Source organism: Terrapene carolina, unplaced genomic scaffold, assembly GCF_002925995.2.
Source record: "Terrapene carolina triunguis isolate 2854851 unplaced genomic scaffold, T_m_triunguis-2.0 Scaffold35098, whole genome shotgun sequence".
Classification (NCBI taxonomy): Eukaryota; Metazoa; Chordata; order Testudines; family Emydidae; genus Terrapene; species Terrapene triunguis.
Genome location: NW_020699449.1, coordinates 1,631,532 through 1,657,938, shown reverse-complemented (window position 1 = coordinate 1,657,938; position 26,407 = coordinate 1,631,532). Strand labels below are relative to the sequence as shown.

The 26,407-nt window shown below is 39.3% G+C and overlaps 1 protein-coding gene across 1 annotated transcript in view; it reads left to right on the top strand.

Annotated features, from left to right (window-relative positions):
* The window catches only part of LOC113405360 (lysine-specific demethylase 4C-like), a 390,365-nt gene that overhangs the window by 251,169 nt on the left and 112,789 nt on the right, over window positions 1-26,407 (top strand). The window contains exons 17-18 of the mRNA XM_026646511.1: window positions 7,847-8,060; window positions 9,353-9,429. Of these exons, the coding sequence (XP_026502296.1) occupies window positions 7,847-8,060; window positions 9,353-9,429 (291 nt within the window). The remainder of the gene's footprint in view (window positions 1-7,846; window positions 8,061-9,352; window positions 9,430-26,407) is intronic.

Below are 26,407 nucleotides of genomic sequence, written 5' to 3'. Positions count from 1 at the left end.
CAGGCCTCCTTCTAATTTCCCCCCCACAGCCTGTGAGTAGAAGGTAGAGTAGCCGAGTGGCTTCTTCGTGGCCTTTACTACAGTCCATGGGCTTGCAATAAGCACTGTGCACTCATTCCTTGCAGGGGAGACAGATTTGAAGATAGTAGAACCATGTAGTTGTAGATCCACTAGTCACTTCCTTTCTCCCCCAAAATTTCTTTCTGCATTACGGTGGAAAGAAAGTTATTCAAGGGAGGACAGAGTCTTACTGTTTGGCCTTTTCCTGGTCTGCAGTCTGCAGCACTGCAGAACCCCTGTGGTTTAATGGTACTTGGGCCTTTTGGACAGCAACATTTCACCCAGAGAAAACATCTAATCTACAGTACTGTTTGATATATGTTTGTGGAAATACCAATAATGAATGTCAGGTGAAAATTCTGACATAGAATCATCGAGTTTCAGATCAGAAGGGACCACCAAATCATTTAGTCTGACTTTTGTGATATCACACTGACGACCAGACTGTTGTCATAATAAACTCCTTAATATGAACAGGACATAGGTACAGAAATGAGATAACAAACTTTCTACTACTCTGTGTAGCTTCAGCCTGCAACTGCCTTATGCTGGGCTTCTTTGTGACTGCCCCCAGCAGGAAGTGTGTCCCAGCAAACTAAAGACTGTATCTATAGTATACAGGAAGTTTGGCATCTCTACACTTCCTGGAGGACTTACTGTACAGCACATCTTCCCATTTTTAGATCCCTTTTTGAAATTTCCTGCCTGAACTAAAACACTGTTAAATTAAACTATCAAACTCTTACAAATCCACTAACTGACCTAACTCTTCAGGTTGCTAAACACAACCTTAACATGTCTCAATCAGTCTCTTGGGACATTTCAGCAATCTTTCCAATCTGCTGTGTTGCAAACCCTGTTTGGTCAAATCCTTCTCTAAGGTTCTGCCTCATTATCAATAAAAGGGTCAGTTTGGGAATGGTTTTCAACTTGTATGTCTGCTCTCACTTCACTTGTCTCAGCCAAGTTGTCAGGTATATTGAGCAGATGCTTATTCCTTCATGAGGTTGTGCTTTCATCTGAGGTCACTGAGTCCAGAGCGAAGTAACTCCTCTTTGATCATTGTAGCTTCGACTTGTCAAATTCTTACTACTTTGTTTTTGTCTTTTGTCTTTGTTTTTAACAATGGAAGACGTCTTGCTCCTTTATCATACTATTTTGTCTGATTGTACTTTCCTAGTCTTTTTTTCTCACTATCACAGGCTCTTTCGTCATCCTTCATTTGTATCCATATTTGGTAATAGAATATTTATACATCTGCTCTAAAGGAGTTCAGTAGGTGACTTTCCACATTGTGGTGATGTAGCTCTGTAACTGGAGTAGTGATAGAAATGGATCTTCTCTTGCATCCACTTTTTTTCTGCACGTTCTTCACTATACATACTCCACATTAAGATAATTAATTGGCTTGAGGGTATATGGGACTTAATGTCTCATGCCGAAAGTCGTACATTTTAGCAAAGTCCAGGAATTCCCTGTTCTTGAATTGTAGTCCATGGTCAGTTATTACTATTCTTAGAATAACATGCCAAGCAAATACAGATTTAATGTGCCTGACAACAGTTGCAGATGTGGTATCTTCAAGTTTGACTACTTCTGAGAAATTGGTTATAACCAGGTGATCATGTCTTCCCCAGTTTAACACATCAATTCCAACTTTGTCCCATGGAATTGCAAGTGATTAATTTTGCTGGATTCTTTCTGCTGGGAATTTTTGTATTTCTGATGTTGCACACCTGTCCCATCATTTCTTCGATGTCATTATTAATCTGTGGCCAGAATACAACTTCTCTAGCTCTTCTTTTTGATTTGGTCATTCCCAGGTACCCTTCATGTATTCAATCCAATATTTTCCTTATCACTATTGGAACTATGATTTGTGTTCCCTTCAAGAGCACTCCTGCAATCACTGAAAGCTGTTTTATAGCGGGACTAGGCAGGTGGAAAGTTTGGATTTTTTCCCTCTTTTACTTATTGCTTGTATCATTGCTTGCAGCATTTCATCTTTAGCTGTTGCTGTCTCCAGTTCATCCCATATGCCTGGAGATACAGCATGTGACACTTACCATGTTCACAGGTATGTTTACTGCTTGTTCCAGGTCATCAAGCTGTGTATTGACACCTGAAGCATAAGTTCTTGATAGTGTGTCTGCCATTACTAAATGGCATCCAGGTTGAAACTCCAGTGTCACCTCATACTTTTGTATTTTCGAAAGTAGTCACTATATCCAGGGTGGTGCTTCTCCAAATCCCTTTTTGTGTATTTCAATCAGTGGTTTTGATCAGTTTATGCTTTGAGCTACAACCATAGAGAAAGTTGTGAAATCTTGTACATCGATACACCAGACCTTATATCTTTTTTCAGTTTATGCATACATCTTCTCTATGGCATATAAGAATGGCAACCAATCATAATCCGTTCCATGACACTGGTCTAGTACTGCTCCCAGCCCTCCTTTCAAAGTATGTGTGCAGAGCTTGATGTCCTTCAATGAGTCAAAGAACTGCAGCATTGGAGGTTATATCAGAACCTGCTTTAAATAATTTAATTCCCTTTTATGCTCTGGCATCCATGCCCATTTGGTGACCTGGTGGAGCACAAGTCTTAGGTGAGTTGTGCAAGCTGTATAGTTAGATATGAACTTGCTGAAATAATTCAACATGCCTAGCAGTCTTTGAATTCCCCTTTTATCTTCAGGTCTCAGCATGTTCAATATTGCCTGAACCTTTGATTCATTGGGCAAGATTCCCTTCGAGGTCAGTCTCTTTCCCAACTATGTTGTTTTTGTTGTTTGAAATTAACATTTGGCTGTATTCAGTTTAATGTTATTAGCTCTCACAGTTTCCAGTACTCTCCTCTGTTATTCCTGATGGTCAGTGGCAGTGCTGCCCCAAATTATTAGTTCATCCACAAACACTTTCATATGTGCTACACCCTTTAGGATCTGGCTCATTGTATTGTGAAATATTTTTGGAGCTGAACATGTTCCGAAAGGCAGTCTGAAGAAGTAGCATCTGTCAAAATGGTCTGTTCGAAGTCAGATCTTGGAGCTCTCAGTGTCCCAGGGGATCTGCCAAAATCCAGTGATACATTTAATTTGTTGAAGAATTTGGTTCCTACCACCTGACAGCAGTTCTCTTCTTGTGAGCAAGTGGAAGTGTTCTCTTTTTATGGTTTTGTTCAGCTCCTTAGAGTCCATATACAGCCAAAGTCCCCTCCTTTTTTTTTCTCTACAGTTACTAAGGAGTGAACCCAATCTATCAGTTCTTTTATTCTCTGAAGGATACTATTTGCTGTCATGTTTTGAAGCTCTTAAGGCTTGTGGAACTTTTCGTGTAGTGTGTACCACAGGTTCTTCATCATCTATTAACTGTATCTTGCATGTTACTGAAAAGCACTCATTTCCTGTGAATACGTCTTTACATGATTCTATTAATACTTTCATATCTGAGTCTAGGTTGTTGTTCTGTCTCTCTGTCATACATCCTTTTATGAGACCAAGCATCTCACACCTGTGTAGGTCCAAGACTGGTTGTTTGCCTCTGCCACAATCTCCTGTCCATAAACTCTTTTTTTTATTGTGTTCGCTTTGTATTTAGGTGTCAGCATGCACTCTCCTGTCACCGAAATTGTTCCCCCATTATAGTCTTTCACAGACACTTTCTACTCCTCTACAGTTGTGTTCCTTCCATCTCTCTCTTTCAGTGTTTGTTATTACATTACTTGTACCCCAGTGTCTATATTGTATGTCACATAAGTGCCATTTGTGCATGTCAAAAGGTGGCTCCTCCTCAAGTGCCATCTTATAGCAGGCTGCAACAAAAGTTCCAAAATGTAGTCTGTTTATCACCCAGTCATTAAAAACCCATTCCATTTTGTCCCTTGACATCCCACATACCATACGACGGAACCTTTTGCCACACCTGGACTCTTTGTCAGTCCTCTTCCATCCCTTGTTGCCAGGACGGCCACCCCGGCCCTTCCAGCTGGAGTGCAACCCTGCTCTTCCTAAGTGAGAATCCCCACAGCCTCTCTGCTGGGAGATTATCCTCTCCAGGGGAGCACCCCTCACTCCCCCTGGTCCATTTGCCGTCTCACTGTTCCCCTGGGTCCAGCTCTCTGGTGCAGAGACATCAGTGGGTCCAGCTCTCAATGGTGGAGACGTCTGCAGATAACTTCTACCAATATTCCCCGGCCTTCAGCTTTCTCTGGTTCTTGGCTTAGAGCCAGCAGGCACCTCCCTCTTTTGCTCTTCCTACCTTCAGCCCTCTCCAGGCTCATAGACTCATAGACTTTAAGGTCAGAAGGGACCATTATGATCATCTAGTCTGACCTCCCGCATGATGCAGGCCACAAAAGCTGACCCACCCACTCCTGGAATAATTCTCTGGCTCTGGGAGCTAAGCCAGCAAACCCCTCTTGCTGCTCTTCTTGCCTTCAGCGTTGCCCCAAAAAACATCATCTTCCTTTGACAGCTCTCATTTCATGCAGATTTCCTCCTTCCAGGCAACCCTGACTTATCAGATCTCTCTCACTGTGTCTCTCTGGTCCCTTATAACTCCCAGGCGCTGCTCCGCCCTCTTAATTGGCCAAATGAGAGCATCTTTACTGGCCTGGGGAGGTGGCCCGACTTCATTTACTGGGGCCAGCCACCCAGTGACAGTGCACATTTTAATTAAACAGTCTGTTGCATTTTCATATTCCTTCTTCTCTTTAAGAACAGCTCTTCCTCTTTGTTTGAAGAATCCATTTTTGCACTCAATACATGAAACCTGCATTTTCTCCGCACATTTTAGCGTAATGGTTGGATTTATTATGTTTTCCACATAGTTGCCCGAAAGCTGGGCATTTACTATACTCTTGTTGATTGCCACATCACTGACTTGTTTCCTGCTTTCCATTTTCCTGTCACTGGTCAGTTTAATTTCTGTGAACTTTCCCCTGGCTGGCTTAATTATAGTACTGAGTCATGTGCTCTGTGCCTTTCTCTAGGCTTTTTATTTGTGTTTCTGTTTGTTCCGTTGCTTGGCATATACATATTGCCCTTTCTAGTGTCATATCCATCTCCCTTAGTAACTGTTCACAGATTCTTTATTGTTACACCCCAGGACAATCTGGTCTTTAATGAATCTTTTAATATTCCATACTCCCAGGACTGACTTTTTAGTTTTAAGTCTGTGACAAACTCCTCTATTGTGTTCTCATCCTAAATACATCTCTCTCATAAGTAACATTTTTAGAGCCACAATGATCTTCAAACAATTTAGTTATTTCTGAACATTTCCTCTCTTTCCCCACACCATCTGTATGGAATGCACTGTATACATCTAGGGCTCCTGTGCCTGGCACTGTTAATCTTTTGCTCATCCTCCAGTTTATTTGTCCCAGTGGCTTTCATATGCAGCTCAACTTGCTGCTTGAATGTTTTCCAGGCATATTCAGCATTTCCCTTGATTCTCAGTGCTGGTGTGGGGGAGTTGTGTGCAGTTGCACAGACTATATAGCAGCCACTAGGTCTCATTGAGTTATGCTGTGCCGTCCACTCCTGGTACCATGGATTATCTCACTGCCAAGGAAATCGGTGTCACAATAAACCCTTTATTATGAACAGGAGTATGCACAGCAATGAGGTAACAAACTTCCCATTATTCTGGAGCTGCAGCCCACAGCTTCTGCTTCTACAGTGTGCAGGAAGTACAACCTCCCTACACTTCCTGGAGGACTTACTCTACAGCACACCCTCCTGTCTATCACAGGCCGCTAACACCGCCCAGTCACCTCCCCACAGAGTGCACATTTGCTCTGTCACACCCAATGCTTGCAACTTGATACAATATTAAAGCTGAATCTTGCCCATCAAAATATTTTTAAAATAACGTGCTTGGGATGGGACACACATAAGTGCAGTATGTCTCTTCATATTTAAGACAATAATTCATACACGGTTTTAGTCCTGGCTTGGAGATCACTGCTTTGGTACCCTTTCCAAATGAAGTGAAATTGTCTTTAAAGAATGAGGCATCGGGCAGAAGCAAAGGATTTTATTGACTCCTGTGTTTGTTTTTAACTATTGCGTTTTCGTAAATGAATGGATCCAATGTAAAAGTGAGACATACAGTACCAAGTACAAATCATGCTAATCTGAGCACAATAACAAGAAAAATAGTGTTTGCTATCATCTTAGCCATTCCCACTTCTAGCAGAGCTGCCAGCAAAAAATAATGATGTTTACAGCTGTGTAGCATAGCAAATATAAAAACTTTCATGAGTCAGGCCATTCTTAGCATTTTTGTGAAATAATTTCATTTTGAAAGAAGTAAGCACAGTAGAAAATAGCAGTAGTTTAGTAGTTTGACAAGCTCTAGAAAGCTGCAGATGTTGGCTGGACAGCAGATTGACCTATAGTATAGAGAGCAGTGGTGCTCAAACTTTTTCAGTCACACCCACCCCTTACCAGTAACAAAGGCTGTCCGTGCCCCCCACCACTACTGCATAGCCAAGGCATTCTCAGCAGTGGAACTTGGGCTGAAGGCGGAGCTGGGGATGGGACAGGAGCTGGAGCTAGGGGCGGAGTTGGTCTGGGGGCAGAGAGGAGATAAGGGCAGAGCCAAGCTAGGGATGGAGCAGGGGTTAGAGTGAAGCTGGGGGTGGAGCTGGTCTGAGGGTTTACACAGGGAGTGAGGGCAGAGCCAGGCTGGGGGTGGAGCAGGATTAAGAGCTGAATGGGGCTGAGGGAGGAGCGAGGCTGGGGTCTGAACTGGTCTGGGGGAAGAGCAGGGCTGGGAAAGTGTGGCACTCCCACACACACACACAAACGTTCCTCTGTGCCACCTCTAAGACGGCACACTCCACAGTTTGGGGACCACTGGTGCAGAGGGGAAAGGTCTGTTGACTTAGGTATGGCAAGCCTTTCCTAACCCAGAAACCCTACAGTTCAGTGTCTGGGAACTGTAGAGCTTCTCATGAGACGAGAACTCAGCACCTCAGATGCTCCCCAGAACTATATATACTAGACCTGAGCCATCACTCCCACCGACACTGCACAGGCTATAGAAGTTCTGGAAGCCCTTGAACTGGAGTAATTCCTTTGTGGGAGCACTGGTCAAAAGAGAGGTAAAATAGTCCCTGTACCACATGGGAGTCAGGGAGTAGCTGTAGCAGTGGGGTGGTAATTTTGGTTTCCCCATGCTGCTGGCCAGGTGACTCCCCACTCTATCTTCCTGCTGCCAGTGAGGGAGCTCCTGCCCGGGGACAGTTAATGGTAAGACTCCCTTCTTTCCCAACTGCGGGTTGTATGTGGCAAAGGAAGGAATACTCAGACATACATTGCTACTTTATATCGGGCTTTGCAGAAAGAGGCTGCTTTGTTGAATTATCCTACCTGGTTGACAGGAAAAGAGCCCGCTACAATCATATTAACAGGGCACACTAACCTACTTCTGGAGTTTGAGGTGCAGCAGCGTCATAGTTGAATATGAGCTGGATCGGGCCCAGGGGACTCAAAATTGTAGTCATAGCAATGGTACAGTAAAGTGAGCACAGTTGTAGCAGCACTAACTTTCAGACTGCTGGAGTGCTATTTTTAATCTAAGACCTACCAAAATAATCAAGTAACTAAAGAAAATGGTGGTGACGGATGCTTTGGAAGCAGCTAATTTTCTTTTGAAACTATTAAACCACTAGTGTAAGAACTGAAGGGGAAAAGTGTGTACACCCAAGTCAAAATAACAAATAAATAAGCCTTTTTGTGTCTTTTAGTTAAATATAAATATTGTGTATTTCCAGCCAGACAACCATAATGAAGAAAATTATGCTTGCTGGGAAACAAAATCAGATGAAACATTTACGGCTGGTGAAAAGACTAAACCACTTATTCCAGAGATGTGTTTTATTTATAGCGAAGAAAACACTGAAAACTATCCATCAAATGCCTTTATTGAAGAGGATGGAACAAGTCTTCTAATATCCTGTGCAAAGTGTTGTGTACAGGTTCATGCAAGTAAATAAACTAATCACTCAATTTAAAGAAGCTGTGATTTACAATTTTGCCTTATTTGCTTTATTATGGTTTTTGAGTAGCAAGCAACATATACTGAGTCTATTCAGAACAGTTTTATATGTAGTCTTCAGAATTGTTATGGTAAAACTTTATATCAGAACATCAAATATTCTGGGAATTGTTAACTTCGTCTGTGAAAACAGCAAATAATTGGAACCCTGTAAATATTTGTTAACATCATTATGGAACAGACCAAAGATTTATATATACAATTTTCAGTCTCATCTGCTGGAATCAATCAAACTTAGCATAATAAAATACCTGTGCAACCATATCACCTTCTGCTGTGATCCCACTAGATTTCAAAAGTCAGGGCCAGGTCAGTACTTAGATGGGAGACCTCCAAGGAATACTTTCATTATTAAATAGATGGTGCCTTCCTTCTAAGTCAGTATTGAACCAATGGCCCAGCATAAAAATAGGGGAAGCTGTGATGCTAGAGGTGCCATCTTTCAGTTGAGAAGTGAAACCAAGGTCCTTGACCACTTGTGATCAATAATTGTCCCACAGCACTTTAATTAACTATACGGGCATTAGCCCCAGTGTCCTGGTCGGGGGTATCAGCCCCAGTGCCCAGTCTTTCTCCAATTACTAATGTGTGCCTACCTGCAATTCCTGTATCTGTTCCTTTCTGTAAAATTCACCCTGAACTTTTGTTAGAATAACATGTTCTCTTCCTAGTCTAAACTGTTGTGTAGTGTTGTGTTGCCCTGTTAAATAATTAGGGTGAAGCCCTGGCCCCACTGAAGTCAATGAAAGTTTTGCTATTAACTTCAGTGGGGCCATAATTTCACCCAAATATATTCTTCCCCTTTTCAGAAGTGTCAGATGGAGTGACTTCCTACAGTACCTCAGAGAGGTGCTGGGACTTAATTAGTTAACGTTCGTATAGCACACTATGATCCTCATATGTAAGTGCCATATAGTTGGAAAGATTTAGTGTTACTTCATTTATCTGATTCTTAATTTTTATCATATGGAAAAATATATGGACTAGAAAAACTAATAAAATGGAAGGTTCTCAGAGTTGAGAACTAGATGAATTGCTACCTGTGTCCCCTATAAGTTGATTATGCAGTAGCATTAGACTTAACCTGGGCAGGGGCTCATTAGTTAGTCATTTTGATCACAAGGCATATGTTACTTTAGTGTTTGTATACAGCTGAATTGTGTGGAGCTATAGACATCCAGAAGGGCAGAATATATTAATCAACCCAGCTCTCTTATTCTAGGTTGTTATGGTGTTCCTTCTCATGAAATCCATGATGGATGGCTGTGTTCTCGGTGCAAAAAAGGAGCCTGGACAGCTGTAAGTTGCATAGTTTATTTAGTTATCCTATTCCCTGCAGACCAACAAAAAAAAGCACACGAGGTGTTGTATCTGGAATGCAGTATATAGGGCTGGGTTCTTCTAAATACACCATTTATTGCTGGTGACGTGTTTTTTTCTTTTTCTTTTACCAATATTATTAGATTTAAATGTAAAATTTCACTGTTTTGAGAGAGAGAGTAAATTTCACTGTTTTGAGAGAGAGAGAGCCTTGAAAGAATTTTACATTGTCAAGAAAATTGCTAGCAAGTAGATTATGTTGTTTGTAGAATATTGTCCAAGAAAGCAACCCAAACTTTGACTATACATCAGAGGGAAAAGAAGAAATGAAATATACTCTAAATAGTTTAGTCCTAGAGAATGTATGCATGGGAATTTGGGGAGAGCAGAGGAAGGGAAAGCTGAATAATAAATTATCAGCAAGTATGAAATTGTTCTTTTAGAGCATTTATGGGTTTACACCAGCAGACAGTCATAAAATATTTCACATGTCAAACCATATATGCATATTGTATGATCAAAAAAGAAAATAACACGGGGACGAAATGTTATTGGAAATAGATGGATCCTGTCCTTTCAGGAAAATTGCATGTTTCCATAATCTTTTTTTTTTCAGTAATACTTTTCGATAAAGTGTAAACAATAATAAATTTGGTTAAGAAGATAGGTTATTTAAAATAATTAAAACTTGTACAGAATGTTAACATTTTCCCCCAGGGATCAAGCAGATCTCTGACCTGAATAATTTGCATTAACTCAAACAATGGGATTCAAAAGGAGGTTTTATAACCCATGTCTCCAGTATAGGCTCATAGGATATTTCTCAATGTCTGCTCCTATTTTTCATAGTAACTGATGGAAGAAATGTAGTGTTCACTATTAAAAAGTTAGCAATTACTATGCCATGCTGTCAAAACTCTGCACTCAGAATATGCTATAGTTGCAGGATTTCTGATGCCCTTAATGGCAACTTTGGGTAAATGCTGACTTTTTAGTAACAACCACTCTACTACTAGGGAATGGCCATTTATTTTTTCATTTAGCCATCTTATGTCTAGAATTTAGCCAATCTGCCTTCCCCCAACAAACTTCTGTTACATTTTATGGCAGTTGTGTTCTCTGGGAAAGCATTTCATTTCATCATCCAGTTAAGAAATGCAAAGCTATAGGTGACAAAATTGATTAATGAACACCACCCTCCTGATTTAATGTGGTATAATCATTTCATCATTACTTACTAAGTGTGATTTATCTGAATCAAATGGATGGGATAACTGAGTTGTAAAGCTATCTACTAAGCACGCACTTTACTTGATAAAGAAATATTGGCCACTTTAGGCAGTAGAAAATTAAAGGCCAAACTTTGCAGACTGGCTGTCTAAATTGAGCCTGGGAAATTTGCACATGTACCTATTGCACAAACAAACATTCCAAGTAGGTCACTACATACACACAAAAAGCACTAATGCAGATTTTATTTTTGCATATTCAGTGAGTGTCCACAGTGTAGATGTTACCAACTGACCATGAATTCCCCAGGTTTAAATAGGGATCCATCTAAAAAAGGGACATTAAGAGCATGCTTGAGGCATGGAGGCAGTGTGGTTTGGAAAAGGGAGCACTGGACTCGGACGCAAGATACTAGGGTTCTATTCCCAGCTCTGGCCTGCTGGGTGACCTTGGGCAGGTCACGGCCCTTCTCTGTGCCTCAGTTTTTCTATTTGTAAAGTGCTTTGAGATCTACTGGTGAAGAGCAAAGTATTATTATTATTATGGCAATGCCTCAACAAGAAATGCACTACTGTGTCATTGTTCAAATAACTCCTTGTCTTGACACCTAGTGGAGATATTATCCCTGGATCATTTCTCTTAGAGACTCTTTTCCCCCCAGTACATCCTGCCATGCTGGTTGGGGTTAGTTGGGACACTGCAGTTGTATGTGCTCGTGTATTAACTCAATGTAGGGCTAGAGTTAAGGCATTTTCAGTAGTAAGCCCCACACTGTGAAATTAACTCCTGGTGCAGTTCTGTCAGAACACAAATCCTATTTTAGGGTGCGATGCGAGATACATCTCTAAGTTCAGGCTTTCTCCTGGTAATGCATATTGGATTCCCTAAGGCAGCTAGTCATCTCTCATCTGACTTCTGTTAAGAAAACGTAGTCATGTGCCTTAGAAATGTGAGTAATAAGAATCGGGGTGAAATTTCCAGATACTTTGAAGAAGACACAAGTGTCCACCCTACTGGAAAATGTGACATTGCTCACTGAGGTGGGGCAGCTCCCTACCCCAGTCAAGAAGGGGTTAAAGAGCTCCTCTCAACTCAGTCAGCTCCAATCCCCTACTCCCATAAGGCCTGTCAGTGCTGGAGGTCCACAAAAGGGAGGATCCTGGTTCAGGCGGGGTGGCATTCAGGCAGTGCACAGAGATCCTGGTCCGAGGGAGCTGTCTACTGGGGAAACTGTTAAGAGCATCACCGCCTGAACCTCCTGAGTAGTAGGTATGGTGTACGTATTGACTAAGCTGAGTGGAACAAGAAGGGAAATAATGTTTTAAAACTGACAGAAATACTTTCTGATTTATAAGGATGTAGTCCAGTGTTTGCTCAGTGCATAGTTATTAAAATGTGTGTACTGAATCAATTTCTATTTCTGTAAAATGTTTTCATGTTTCTCTTTGGCTGGTCAATGGAAACACTTGTTAAATGCTCTTTATCAAACAATCAGGAATTTCAGGACTTTGGAAACTGCTTTTGTAATAGTTTTTCCAGAGTCGTGGGTGGGTGGGGGGAAAGGCAAAAGTCAATCCTTGCAAGTGACAGGGTGCCTTTAACTGAGAATCTAATTATCTGTTAAGTGAACAGGGTTAGACAGCCCTGCTTCTCTGACAAAAAGTTTGTCAATTTCCTTTCAGCAAAGGGACAGCTATGGCATTTCTAAGTGTTGGGGTTGTAGGGCGAACATTCATGAACATTCCCTGAGTGACTGCAATAGGAATGGAAAGCCACATTATGTTCAAAATACTGAGAACCTTCAGAACATTTGCTTGAAGTCTGGTATTAGGGGGGAGGGATAGCTCAGTGGTTTGAGCATTGGCCTGCTAAACCCAGGGTTGTGAGTTCAATCCTTGAGGGGGCCACTTAGGGATCTGGGGCAAAATCAGTACTTAGTCCTGCTAGTGAAGGCAGGGGGGGTGGACTCGATGACCTTTCAAGGTCCCTTCCAGTTCTAGGAGATGGGATATCTCCATTAATTTAAAAACAACCTATACCTCTGACTGCTATGTACAGCAAAAACAACACGGCTACCCCCAGATAATATATACAGCAGCGTGACTTAAGGGAAAAAGCAGAGAGTTTACATTTTTTGTATGTAATAAGCATGTTTAATTATCAAAACACAGTGAGTAAAAAGTATAAAAGAATATGAAATCCCATATTTTGTTAGTTTCATGTTGAAGGAAGGCAAGAAGTGAAGGTCCTGAAACAGCTCCAGAGTTGGAGATTATTTAAGAAATGTTCCTATTTAAAAGCACGGGAGTGTCACATAACAGGGTGATAGGTGCAATATAAGAACATAAATAGTTAGATAATATGTGGTATTGTCATTTATTTCATATATGGTTGAGGAGGAATCTTAGGGCTTAGTAGGAAGTTGAGGAGGTGGAGAAGAGGGGTAGGGTTGGAGAGGTGTCTGGAGGCTGAGGAAAAGAGGGTATTGGAACTGGAGACGAGGAGGCACAAAGGACTTCAGGATTTCTATTTCTGTGTTTTCAGGAGTACATGAGAATAGTGATGTTTCTAGGAGATTGGAAAGGACTGGGTGGTAAACCAGGGTCCATCTAGTTCACCAGTCTTTTATTTTTCATTTGAAGCCCTGTGTATAATATATTTAAGTGAACTTTTGTAGTTTTAGGTGTGTGTCGATAAAAGTGTTGCAAGATTATTAGTGGTGACAACTTCATATTAATCTAAATACAGTTTGGTGACCTGTGTGAAATGAGGAGTTGGCCTCAGTGCAATTCTTTTTCCAGATTTGTCTACATAACAGAAATCGCTGTCTGAGTGGCACAAGTTGACGTTTTGGTTGGGAGCATCACTGGGGATATCAAAGATTGAATGGACATATTAACTGCCTTCTCATTTTTAGAAGTGGTCCCTTGGTGCTCTAGAAGCACACTGATAGGATAACTTTTGGAAATATATATTAGTGCTTCCTATTTATTTTAGCTGTTCTATGTTTACCTGGAAAATTTTCAGGGCTATAAATCTGGCATCTTTTGTTAGCGCTAAATTTACTTTAAGTGTTTCCTCTTTAATCTAGCATTCAGTATCCTTTATTACCACATTTAGCTTAGTTATGCCAATACAAACAAATTATTTTATTAGTGTGAGCTATGGGACTTGAGAGAGGATAGACATTGAGGTGAAATCCTGGCCCTGCTGAACGCAGTGGCAAATAGGATTGTCAATTTTGGTTGGATGTATTCCTGGAAGTTACATCACATGGCAAAATCTTCAATTAAAGATTAATATTTCATTTCTCAGGACTCTAGGACAGTCCTGGAGGGTTGGCAAACCTAAGTGGCAAAACTTCCATTGGCTTGGTTGCGTGATTGAATGGCATTCTTAAATCAGTAAGGGGAAACGTCTGTAATTTTACTTGGAGGGGGAAAAAATTAATACTTATCAATGTCAAACACAACTTTAATAAATTACCATATTGAAATTTTATTAATATGGAACCACATTGCAGCCATCTACATGGTTCAAAGTTTTGATATTATTTTTGAATCCTATTTGTCATTTTAGGGTCATGTTTACAAAACTGTCTTTTTTAATGTCTCTGAAATGATGCTAGAGATTGACACTAACATAAAATCTCATAGTTTGCTAGTTACATTTACTGTGGTTCCCTTTTAACTGATGTGCCTCTTAAAAGACTGCAGTTAATTAAAATGCTATTGCCAGGGTTATTGCTTTACCCTTTAAAAATGTGCAACTCACATTATTCCCCACAACCTCTTCCTGAAAGCTTTGTTCTGTCTTTGGGTTCCACATTTATATTGCTTTTGTTAACCTGCTTTTGATTTTTATCTGCTTTTTAAAATATATATATATCAGTTATATTTAGTGCTTCAGGAGATGGTGGCATTAATAAAGAAATTTATTATTTGCTTGACATTTTAGAGTCTTGGTACTATAGAATGTCTGTCATGTTTTACTTTCCAGTTTATGCTATTCTGGATCCAGTTTTCTATAATAAACCATGAATATAGGTTATTCATGTAAATACACAGTTCTTCATTAGGCTAAGCATTGTTTAGATGCTTCAACTGTGGCATATGGTGGCCTTTAAAGATCCTATAGCATTCCTATCATTTCTAAGTCACCAACATTGTACTAAGCACTGCATAAAACATGGTAAAAGATGTGGTCTGTGCCTCAATGAACGGACTGTCTAAACAGTGCATTCAGTACAGTCTGAACATATAATTACACACAATTAAAATGCATAGAATACAGGTGAAATTTTCATGCAGTCTGAATCGTTTTCTTCTTTTCCTTCCCCCCATTATCTGAGGGGAGTTAGCACTGAACGCCTGATGGAAGAATTATATTCTGAGAAGGGATTTGAATGCAGAGGGAGACTACATGATAAACAACAAGACAACAGCGTGTTCCATCCATAAGGGGACAGCATGGGAGGATACAAAAAGGGTGGTCAGGTGGGATGGTTGGAAGGAGTGGAAGCAATGGCAGGGATGTTAACCCCAGTGTCCTGGCCAAGTTCCAACTTGGTGACTGTTAGCTTAGAGTGGAAAAGGCATTTTTCACTTTCTTTCCGAAGCTATTGTTTACTGGTGTTGTCCTGTTAAATAGTTGCTGTTTTCTCTCCAACATTTTATATTCAATTAATAGGAGACTTGGTCTCTGTGTGTAATTTAATTTTGTATATCTGTTTAAGTTTGTAAACTTTGGGATGAAAGGCACTATAGAAATGAAAGTCCAGAAAGCTGTTTTTCATTCGAGTCCCTACGAGGAATATGACAGACATTTGAAAGTATAACAGATTCTTGGTGTACTAAAAGTTACAGAGTCCAGGCTGTTTCGTTTGGTTGGAAATTCCTTCCTGTATTTATTAGCTGGGCGAACTGTGTCCTCTGAAATATTCAGATGCACTTTATTTTCTTTGGTTAGCAGCTTCTTCTTCTGTAGTAATTTAGGATAGGTTATGCTATTTGTATACTTCATGATACTGTTCTTGGGTAGCTTCAAAGATGAAATCTGCCTTTGATCTAGGTGATTGAAGCTGAAGTAGTCTTAAAGGGATTGTCTTACTGGAACACTGAAAGAAGCCAAATACACCTAATGAATCTAGTATTTACTGAGAAATTTTACAGATGCGAGAGCTCCCTACATAGGCAATCAAGAGTCCAAAGAAATGTCTGAATTAGCGCTAACATCTTAGACATTTAAATTGTGCATGTCCTACAGGGTGAATGCCATTGCTCATACTGAGTTCCTATAAACAAGGCGTTCCTGTCCTGTCGATCAGGTGGAATATTACTGTTTTTAGGAGTTTTCAGGAACACACCGTATTAAGCTGTTTCATTATGTATCTGTAGAACCCAATATTTTAAAGAAGTGACTAGTGATTTAGAATGCCTCTGTTTTGGACCCCATTTTGAAACACATTAAAAGCACCATTTTAAAGCTCAGCACTTTCTGAAAATCAGCCCTTTAAGGTACTTCAAGTTGAGCACTGAAAATCAGTAGTCACTTATGAAAATTTATGCTCCTATATTTATATAGGTTTGCATAACTTTTAGTTTATGGAGCAGATCCTCAGCTGGGTTAATTGTCACAGCTCCAGGGAGGGTAATTTACATTAGTAGGAGACCTGCTCCTGTATGCTTATGATAATAGACTTCTGACTATTGTTGTCATCTAATTAGCCATGCCAGTATTTAGGCTTATCCCTGCTTTCGCTATGGTTAGTTTGCTAAAACTTTTAAATAATATGAAAATATATTTTTACTTATTGAAATGTATATATTGCAATTTAAATATGCATTAAATATTGAAGTATATTCATTGTATAGTATTGGCCCCAAGCCTGCTTCTCCTGAAAACAGTGGTACTTTTGCCACTGGATTGGGCCCCATGTGTTCTCTGTAAGAGTCATGCAACAGAGACATTCTTATATATAAACAAAGTAGTAACCATAGTGCACAATAGTAAATTGTATAATGAAAAATATAATGTAATATAAACTAGTATCTTTAGTCTTTATAATGAAATGCATAAATCGGATAACTGCAAATATTTATTACTCTGCTGCATAATAAGGAAGGTTTTGTATAATATGGTGGAACTCCTACATTGGAGCAGCAGCCATATTTTGTGTGAATAATACATAATTATGGAATGATTGCCACCTTACTCCCGTACCTTTCTGCACCTCTTGAGGTCCATTGAAGAGCAGCATGCCGATAAGCAGACTCATTATGGTACATATTAGTACTTTGAGTTCCACTGCTTTATGTTTAATTTTTCTCTCCAGAAAATTCTAATTTAAATGAAATCATGAAAATATTATATGCAAAAACATTTTGTAGTATGTAGTAAATTATAGGATGGCTATTTAGTTTTATTACCAGTAACTAACCCCCTCTAGCACAGCTCACAACATGTCAACTCTTGCATCATTCAGCGTTTGCATGCACCCACACGTAAGATAATGCACATTTATATTTTACTGTGCAATTGTTATTGTTTGACTGATAATTATTTTTGAGACCGAGGAAGAGTGACATTGAATCCATCTGTGTTAGAGTACTGCTCACAAAAAATTAGCCACAAATCATCTCAAAAAATAAAAAGACCAAACGATTAAATGATTCATCTGTGTAGTTCTTGAAAGTGAAACTGTATCATACCTAGCTTCTTGATTGAGAACAAATGCCTCATTAATCTTAAATACCTCAGCCAGAGAACACTAGTAAAGTCAGGAAGAATAATGACCGACATTTCAGGGAACGCAGCATACCGTACCCTGTGCAGGAATGCCATCAACCCTAGGCACTCTGCACAAACATACATACCTTTACTTAAAAAAAAAAAAAAATTGGGGAAGGAGAAAATGGGGAGGAGAAAGGAAAGAAATGTGCTCATAGATACTTACTCTAAATGATGAAAATAAATCCAATCAATGAAAATGAAAGAAACACTTTAAGTCAACTTCGCATGGACACACGTTTTACACCTTAGCTGCTTTAATCATGCTGAGAACAAAGAATAAAGTAACAAAATAAAGCATCTCTAAATCCTGAGTATGTATTATATATTACCCCTCATGGCTAGGTGAATGAGAAGTAATATCTAACTTTTCAGTTTACTTAGCAGGGCCACTCTTTCAAAGGTGCTGAAGTTACACCTGCAAAATATGTATGTATGTGTTCAGTCATATAGGTACATGTGTATTTGTGAATGCACAGGTATGTTTCCTGAGCTCAAGCCATTGTTTTCACACTAATTTGTAGGTAGTCTTTCCCAAGGGTAATAAAGTCAGTTTTTAAGACTCCTTCAAGAAACATTAAATACAGAGGGTGAAATCCTGGCCCTATTCGAGTTTTGCTAATGATTTCTATTGGGTCAAGATTCCCTGTCTATCATTCTCTGTGTGGGAGAAGGAAGTGCTCAAGATAATTTTAGCTAATTTAAAAGCACTGTATTCTGTTGTAGAGTTACAGGAGGTTTTTGCAGTACTACTACATTTCTGTGATTTCTATGATTCTTAAAGTGGCCACAGGCAGTCAGTCTTTACATGGAATATACCGAAGGTGGAAGCATCAAACTGGTCTGATTGGATTTTGTCACGTTAGACTTGTCCCTGCTACACTTTGAAAGTGAGGAGACTGCGTACATGTACACAATCAAACGTTATCTGGCTCTCTGAAATTCTGCTGCTGACTGTAGTTTTAGAGAGACAGGGAGGTACAAATGCACCATCACAGAAATACTGCAGACCTTAATCTGCTTCAGAATTTGAAGTCACTTGCCACAGAAGTGACAACTGAAAGATCAGAGATTTGAAGAGCCCTGGACAGTGTTTCAAGGATGCTGCATGGTGTGTTAATAGTAACCATGCAATAGTTCTTTATTTAGTTGTTCAATTATTTGTATGCAGATGTGCTTTAAATACACAGTATTTGATTTCCAAATTCAGATTTAGTGAGAATGGACTTATGTTCGATTTATATTTCCTATTAGAAGAGCCTAATACATGGATTGAGGTGGGCAATTCTTAAAGCTCATTTTATTTCATTTTATTTTATTTTGGTTTGGGCCAGGTATTAAAATTGTGACTAGCTGAGACATATTTGGCAAATCAGCTTAAAAAAGGACATTTAAGACAGCAACTGGAGACTGTTTTGTATTGGTATTTCTTTAAGTGATCTCTTCTAAAAGAGCCATTGGAACATTATGTAATTCTACAAAAATAATGAATTGGGACAGTCTTATTATAATGATGCACTTCTGTAATTGAGGTTGTGTCAGCACGTCCGTTATAAACCCCTATTTTCAAGGTTTGATAACTCAGTCATAAAAATTTGTTTCGTGTTGTAACTTGGCACACAAAGGTATTTTTGTTAATCAAATTTTAAAAGAATTTGGCCATTTTTAAAGGGAAATTATCAGAATTGGTGGGCATAAAAAGTGTGGTTCCAGTAGGAAAGGCTTAACCTTCCTGATACTTTCTCTGTATTTCTTTTTCAAACCGATCCATGCTGCTGTCAGAAAAATAAATAAATAAATAATAATAATTAATAAAAGGACAAATAACTTACTGTGAGAATCGCATACAAGGATTGATACTGGCAATGTGTGTACCTTGGTTTGTGTTTACTGTTAGAATAACAGTCTGTCAGGCAGTGTTTATTAATACACTCTTTAGAGGCAATATGGTTGGAAAGGATCCAAACTGTGAGACCTTCCTGACAGAATTGTTTAAATAGCAAATCAAGGTTTAGACTGTCAACCTGGATACTGTCATTTTAACCTAGGAATATAGAAACGACCATAATGAATTGGAACCAGGGATTGGACCCAAGGTCCATCTAGTCCATTATTCTGTCTCCGACAGGGGTCAGTACCAGGTGCTTCAGAGGAAAGTGTAAGAACCATGCAGTAGGCAGATGTGCGATAATCTTGCCCCTCACATTAGATACCATGCTGGTCACTAATACTTAGAGATTGGCTTAAACACTGAAGTATGAGGCTTACTATCACTTCTAAAATGTTTGTTACTAATTATAAGAACTCTGGATATTTTTGTTATCCAAGTGAATGTCCAATCCCTTTTAGAAGCTTGCTAATTTCTTGGCCTCAACAACATCCTGTGGCAATGAGTTCCACAGTCTTATCACATTTTGTATGGAAAGCATTATCAGTTTTGAATTTGACACCTTTTAATTTAATTGAATGTCCCATTGTTTTTGTGTTATGAGACAGGGAGACCAGAACCACCCCATTTCTCTACTCTATACCATTCCTTATTTTATATACCTTTATCATGTCTCCTCTTTAAGATAACAATCCAAATCTTTTCAATCTCTTTTACTATGAGAATTTGTCCATGCCCTTAATGTGGTGACCCTTCTCTGAACGTGCTCTAGTTCTACAATATCCTTTCTGAGATGGGTTGGCCACAACTGCACACAGTATTCCAGAGGAGGCTGCATCATTGGTTTATGTAAAAGCATAATATTCTCTTGATTACTCCCCATCCCATTCCTTATGCATCCTAACATCTTGTTAGCATTTTTGACCACAGCTGCATATTGAGCAAAAGTCTTCAGGTCCCTTTCTTGAGTTGATGCATTTAATTTTGAGCCCTGTAAAGTGTATGAGTAGTTTAAATTTGTCCTTCCAAGGTCTCAGTATGGGACCTTTGAACTGTACTTTCAGATCCCTGAAAAGTATAGTTTACTTTGTTTTGTAAAGAGTTGTAGCATCATAAAAATGTTCAGTAATATTGTCTGTTCTATTGGGTAAATAAAATATACATCATATTACACACACAAAACTACACTAATAGAACATTTTGAAGGTTGCAATGCCAAGCACTTAAAAATTAGGAAATGCTAGAATTAAGATTGCCTGTGCAACCTTAATTCTACCCCCTTGTCCATGTACATTATGACACAGTCTTTAATTACATAATCACACACTATTTTTATACACAGGATCCCTATTTTTTCCCCCCCAGCTGCCTTCTCAGAAATGGCTGAACCACTTTGGCTGAAATTATAAAAAAAAAAAAGAAGAAGAAAGGCTGGAGGTAGACAGCCAACATGAAAAATTTTAGCTGAAGCAGTAAAATTTTTGCAGTTATAAGCAACTGAAAAGAGGATCTTATCATGGGAACCATCGGGCAACCTTAATAATAGGTGGTGCTACCAGCCTTGACAATGCACACCTGTGACAGATCAATTTTAATCTGCTGAAAATTCATATTTTATATATTGTATAAATTTTAAGTTTTTCTGAAAAAATTGAAGCTATGTCTTTTTAAAGAGTTGATTTTAAGGTAACACCACAAGTCAGAGACAGTAAATATTAGAAAGGAGGTTAATTGGCATCCCAAAAGGCTGTGTTCCAGCTGCAATCCATCACCTTGGAGTGAAATGAAAATGCACCCTAAAAGAGCCCCTTTAAAGAACATTTCCAGAAGAATGTTGTAAAAAAAGGGGTAGAAAACCAAACTGCTTATCCAAAGCAATGAACACAAATCTGAATGGATTTGGGAAGTATATAATGTACGTAACGCGAGAGACAGCATTGTCACCTCAGAAGGGGTATCTATGTTAATACCTTGTGAGTGACCAGACTGTGAGACTGAGAGAAGAGGGAGGGAGAGCCAGGGACCCTTATTTGGGGTTCAGAGGGGATGCTCTGTAGAAGAGAACAGGGCGAGCTGGGGAAAGTGTAAGGTTTTGTTTCTGCATTGCAACTACACAAATTGTACTAAACAGCTTAGCTTTGGCAGAGTTCAAGATTAGAAGCTTATTTAAATTTATGATTTTTCTCTAAACTTCATAAACTTGTTTTTAATGAGACCATATGAGTCCAAGATTATTTTGAGATAATGTCACTCAGTATATTCATGAAGGGGAATCAACTGACCTCTTCTCAGTGGCAGTGGGGGAGAAAACGGTACCCTTCCTTTAGCAGTTGGCTGAGACAACATCTTAAGAAATGCTTTCCAGTCATTGGTTGCAGTCAGTAGAGGCATGGTGAAAGCCTGTTGACCATGAGGAGTAGCAGAAAAAGGAGGCCTAAGATTACAGTATTAAATATATAATTAACAGGGCAAATAGTGAGTTACTTAAAATGCTGCAAACATATTATCAATACTTGCCATGCATTAACCCACCAGCCAAAATACATATTTACCCGAAATGATCCATTCTGGTACTTCTGTTAAATAAAGTTCATTTTCTAAGCTTCCATGAGTCCATTTTGTTTGTTTTTCAAAATCGAGTAGCTTATTAACAAACAAACAAAAAAATGATAGTAAGAGTAGGATATGCTCTGAGGATTAAATGGTGATTCAAAGTCAAACTGACATCATTTAATTGTTCTGTATCATTTTTACCAGTCACCAAACACATGGTATAGTATTTATGTATTTTTTCTTTACAATGTATGCTTAGCACTGCAGAACTATGCATTTTTCCTAGACTGGTTTGCTGTAAAATTTAAATATGGGTTCTATATCATATTAAAAACATAGTTATCTCCCGTCCCAAATGTAACTTTTTTATGAAGCTGCTGATGTGAAGCTAATCAAAATCTAATGTGCCACTCTTGCATTTTTACATTTTTGTGACAAATTAATATTACTAAAAGTTTCTATAGAATGTAACCATTTAGGAGACAAGCATATGAAGAGTAATAATTATAGCCAGACAACTAATTCCCAGCAAATAATGTTTGATGAATTTAGCTCCTTTTTCTGCTTGCAGAATGCCCTTGACAAATCACAAGTTCCTTGGATTCCTTTGTTGTTCATATGCATTCAGAGCATTTTTTTAAACTTAATTGATGGTTATATAGTGTACTCTGAGTATTTGATACTTGAAATTCACCGGGGTTAGTTAAATTTGATTGGTCACATATGTAATATTTTTTTTTCTGTTCCCTGATTGACTAAGGGCAGCTCTTATGATCTGAGTTTGAAGAAGCCACCGGGGCTTTCACTGTCTCAGGGAGAGAGAGCAATTTAAGGAGAAAGCTGTATGTGAAAAGGGCATAGCCTAGTTGTCAGTAAGAGTACTGTCAAACCTTTGTTTGGCTTGTTTATACACATCTGTGCCAAGGCTCTGCGGATGGGTTTGGGGAATCTTGTTTCCTTGTTGTGTCAAACAGATACCTATCCCATATAAAATACTACTACTTCTGAAGAGAGTACGCACGTGAGTTCAAAAACCATTTTCTGGAAGCATTGGTGTCAAAAAAACACAATAGCTTGAATGTTGGAAGAAAGTGAAAAAAGGTACTCAGACCCAACCAGAGGATGTTCATTTTTAAATTTCAATGAATAGTCGCATGATATTTTTGTGGTATTTAATGTGGCCTAATAATAACTAATAACTAATTTTGAATTAATAAATTACATCATTTGAACAAACCTGATCCCCATCTTGGCTATAATTACAGGTAGGATGGACAAAGAGAAGGGATGTTCACTCAGTTTATTTATATGTCAGTCTTTCAGTACAGTTCCTTGTAAAAATAGTAGCAAAGAAATGAAAAAGATGATGTACATGTGTAAGAATATCATAGGGTGGTTACAAACCTTGCTATACCATTGTAAACCAGAGTAATTGTACAATATCAAATTGAAGAGTCCTGACAATCTAGGTACCACAGGGTGATTGGTACTGGCAATTATACTATTTATTATCTTCGTTAAGGATCTGGAAGATAAAGTAAATTGTAGCTTCAATATGTTCTCAAATCATATGAAACTAGGCAAGATTGCATGCTCACTAAAGGAGAGATTTTTTTTTAAAGTATAGAATGTTCTGGAGATCTTTAAACAGATGAGCAATTTAAAGTGGTCTGAGATTTAATTTAGATAAATGTGAAATAATAGACTAGGGGAGAAATTAATATTCAGCCAAAGTACAAAATGGGAGAAAGTTTCTTGTGTAAAGCAAGCGATGAATTTTGGGAGTGATGGTGGATAACAGATTGGACATGTTCTTCTAATACAATGCACCTGCAGCAAAGACCAGTGCTATCCTGAGATATGTATATCTTCTGTAGGGCATGGGCAAGAGCTAGTAGTGCATACATCATTTCACTAATACTTCTTCTGTTCATAGCAGATGTAATTGTCCAAGCTTAGTGCTTCTCAGCACTTAAAGGATTTCTTCCCGCTTTTAGTTAAAATAATCACCCCCTTCCACCCAACCCCCCCCCCCCCCAAACAACCAAACTCCAAAATTTTCATTGTCAACAATATGGCTAAGGTAGTTGCATAGAACTTGCCATATCAGATCAGACCAGATGCATATACTCCAATAGTCCATGTGAGATTCTGTACTGTGCTTCTGAGACACACAGCATAGAACGCATAGTCCATGGGGCAGGGGAGCGGAGGTGGCTTTAAGCCACCTTTGCACCCTTCCATTTCTGGGCTGCTCCATGCTCCACCAATGAAATTTAGACATCTCTGGGGGGCTGTTTAAGATATGACAGCCTCTCCCCAGCTGCTTACGGGTCACATCACTGCCCAGAGTCTCTGCAATGCTATGTGCTGTAGGGACCTTCTCCCTCCAGTATGCCCGCTACACCAGGGCTTGTCCTTGGAAGACAGCCATAAGGCAGTCTTCTGCAGTCATGCATTGGGGGAATCCTCCCCTACCAGGAATTACAGTTTTTACAACCTTTTACATCAATCTGACCCTTTTACCTGGTGTAAAGGTGCTGGAGTGGAGGTGAGAGTCCCACCTTCTGTCTCTGACCGTGACAGTGCTCCAGAAGAAGATGCAAGAAACCCTATAGTAGATAACTTTGGAATAAACAGCAATATGGGTGGTTTCTTACTAAGAACCTGACAGAGAAATTTCTATAAGGAAAAAACTGAATTTTTACCCTCTGCTGCTTGAATAATCTTCATTGTATTCATAGGAAGTTTTCAGGGCTCTGAGGCTTGCCTAGCTGCAATAGCAGAATATAGTGCAGGTGGTAACTTTAGGCTCTTCCTTCTAATTACAAACATTTGTCACAGGTGAGGGACATTAAAACAAGTTTATTCTTATCCCAGCATTAATTTTTAGAACAAAGTATGAACAACAACAGCAGGGGATTATAAAGTAGGAGTGAAAATACTGACTGTTATTTTTCAGACAGAAAAAAAGCCACTTCATTTTTAAAGCAAGAATGGAAGAAGAAATGTGCTCCCAGAAGGTTTAGAAACCATCCAACTGTGTGAAGGGTGGGGAGGAAGTGTGGGAAAGTGAGTTCATACAAATGAGCTTTTTGTCCCAAGGAGGCATCCCTAAGCCAGACTTTCTCTCTTTCTTTCCCTATCTGGAGAAATTATTCTAGCTCTTCCTTTCAGTAATCCCTGCCAAACTGCTGCAGAACTGAGAATGAGTCATGGATGGGTTCCTTAAGGAAATGCTGTTGTCTCTCTTCCCCTCTTATTGATCACTACAGAGGTGGGAAGATCGTTGACCTGATGGTCCTTTCCTCTCTCTGGGTAACAGAGATCCATTTTGGATCTTTTCCTATGTGCTTCTTGGCCCATTCATTTTCTCACTGACTGTGAGATATGTTTGAAGCTGCAGAGCACAGATTTGACTGAGCCAGGATTTGGGCCTATAACCTTTATGTCTATTTGGATCAAACTTCTCTTTTTCTCATGTTCCTTTTTCTCTGTCTTGAGATGACACCAAGAGACAGATTCATCTGTGATAAATTTGACTTCTTTAAATTTTATTTTTCAGGCTCTTTTAAATGGAAAGAATTTTCTGTGTGACATGATTACAAAATTATATGTTTCCTCGTGTTTTTATTGTTATTATTGGAAACTGTGTCCTGTGCCTGTTAGCTGCTTAAAGGCACTCTTGTCATGTTATTTCAGAGTCAGCTGAGAGTAAAGTGAACTAAAGTGTACAAAGCCTTAGCATTTTAGATACTTGGCATCTAGTTTAGGAAAATCCTCACCACATCCTTTCTTGGCTCAATAGTTCTCCACCAGTATGTTGCTCATGATACAGGGGTATCATATGCAGGATAAGAACGGTAATATGCTTGTTTATTCAGCCTTGATATGGCCACACTTGAGAATATATAGATTTCAGCATCTCATTATGCTAATGACAGATAAATGAGAGAGAATCCAGAGAAGAGCAACAAACATGATAAAGGGATTAGAAGATCTGACCTTGATGAGCGGTTACGGGAATTTAACATTACAGCTTGAAGAAAAGGAGACCGAGTGGAGGATATGATAAGAGTCTACAAATATTTGAGAGGTAATAAGATAAAGGAAGAAGAGGGATTATCTCCGGTGCTTGAAGCAGCATAACAAGGAACAGTGCTTGAAATAGTAAGAATGTAGGTTAAACCAGTTCCGTTTGGCATGTGGATTGAGAAAGGCACGAAGTCCCTGGGGCAGACCAGAGTTCCTCTCGCTCTGCCTGCTGCCATACAACATAGTTGGAACTATACGGGCTAGAAACGCCAGACGACTTCTCCATTTCTCCAAGCAGCCAGGAAATTGAGAGCCCGAGAGAGAGGAGAAACAGCCCAGCTGAGTGGGAGTGGGTCACACTGATGGGGTGTCAGACCAGTCCAGGGAGCATAGGCTCAGAAGAGGAGCTTTGAGCGGTGGGAGAAATGCAAGATTCTGCGTGATAGGGCCCAGTTCCAGAAC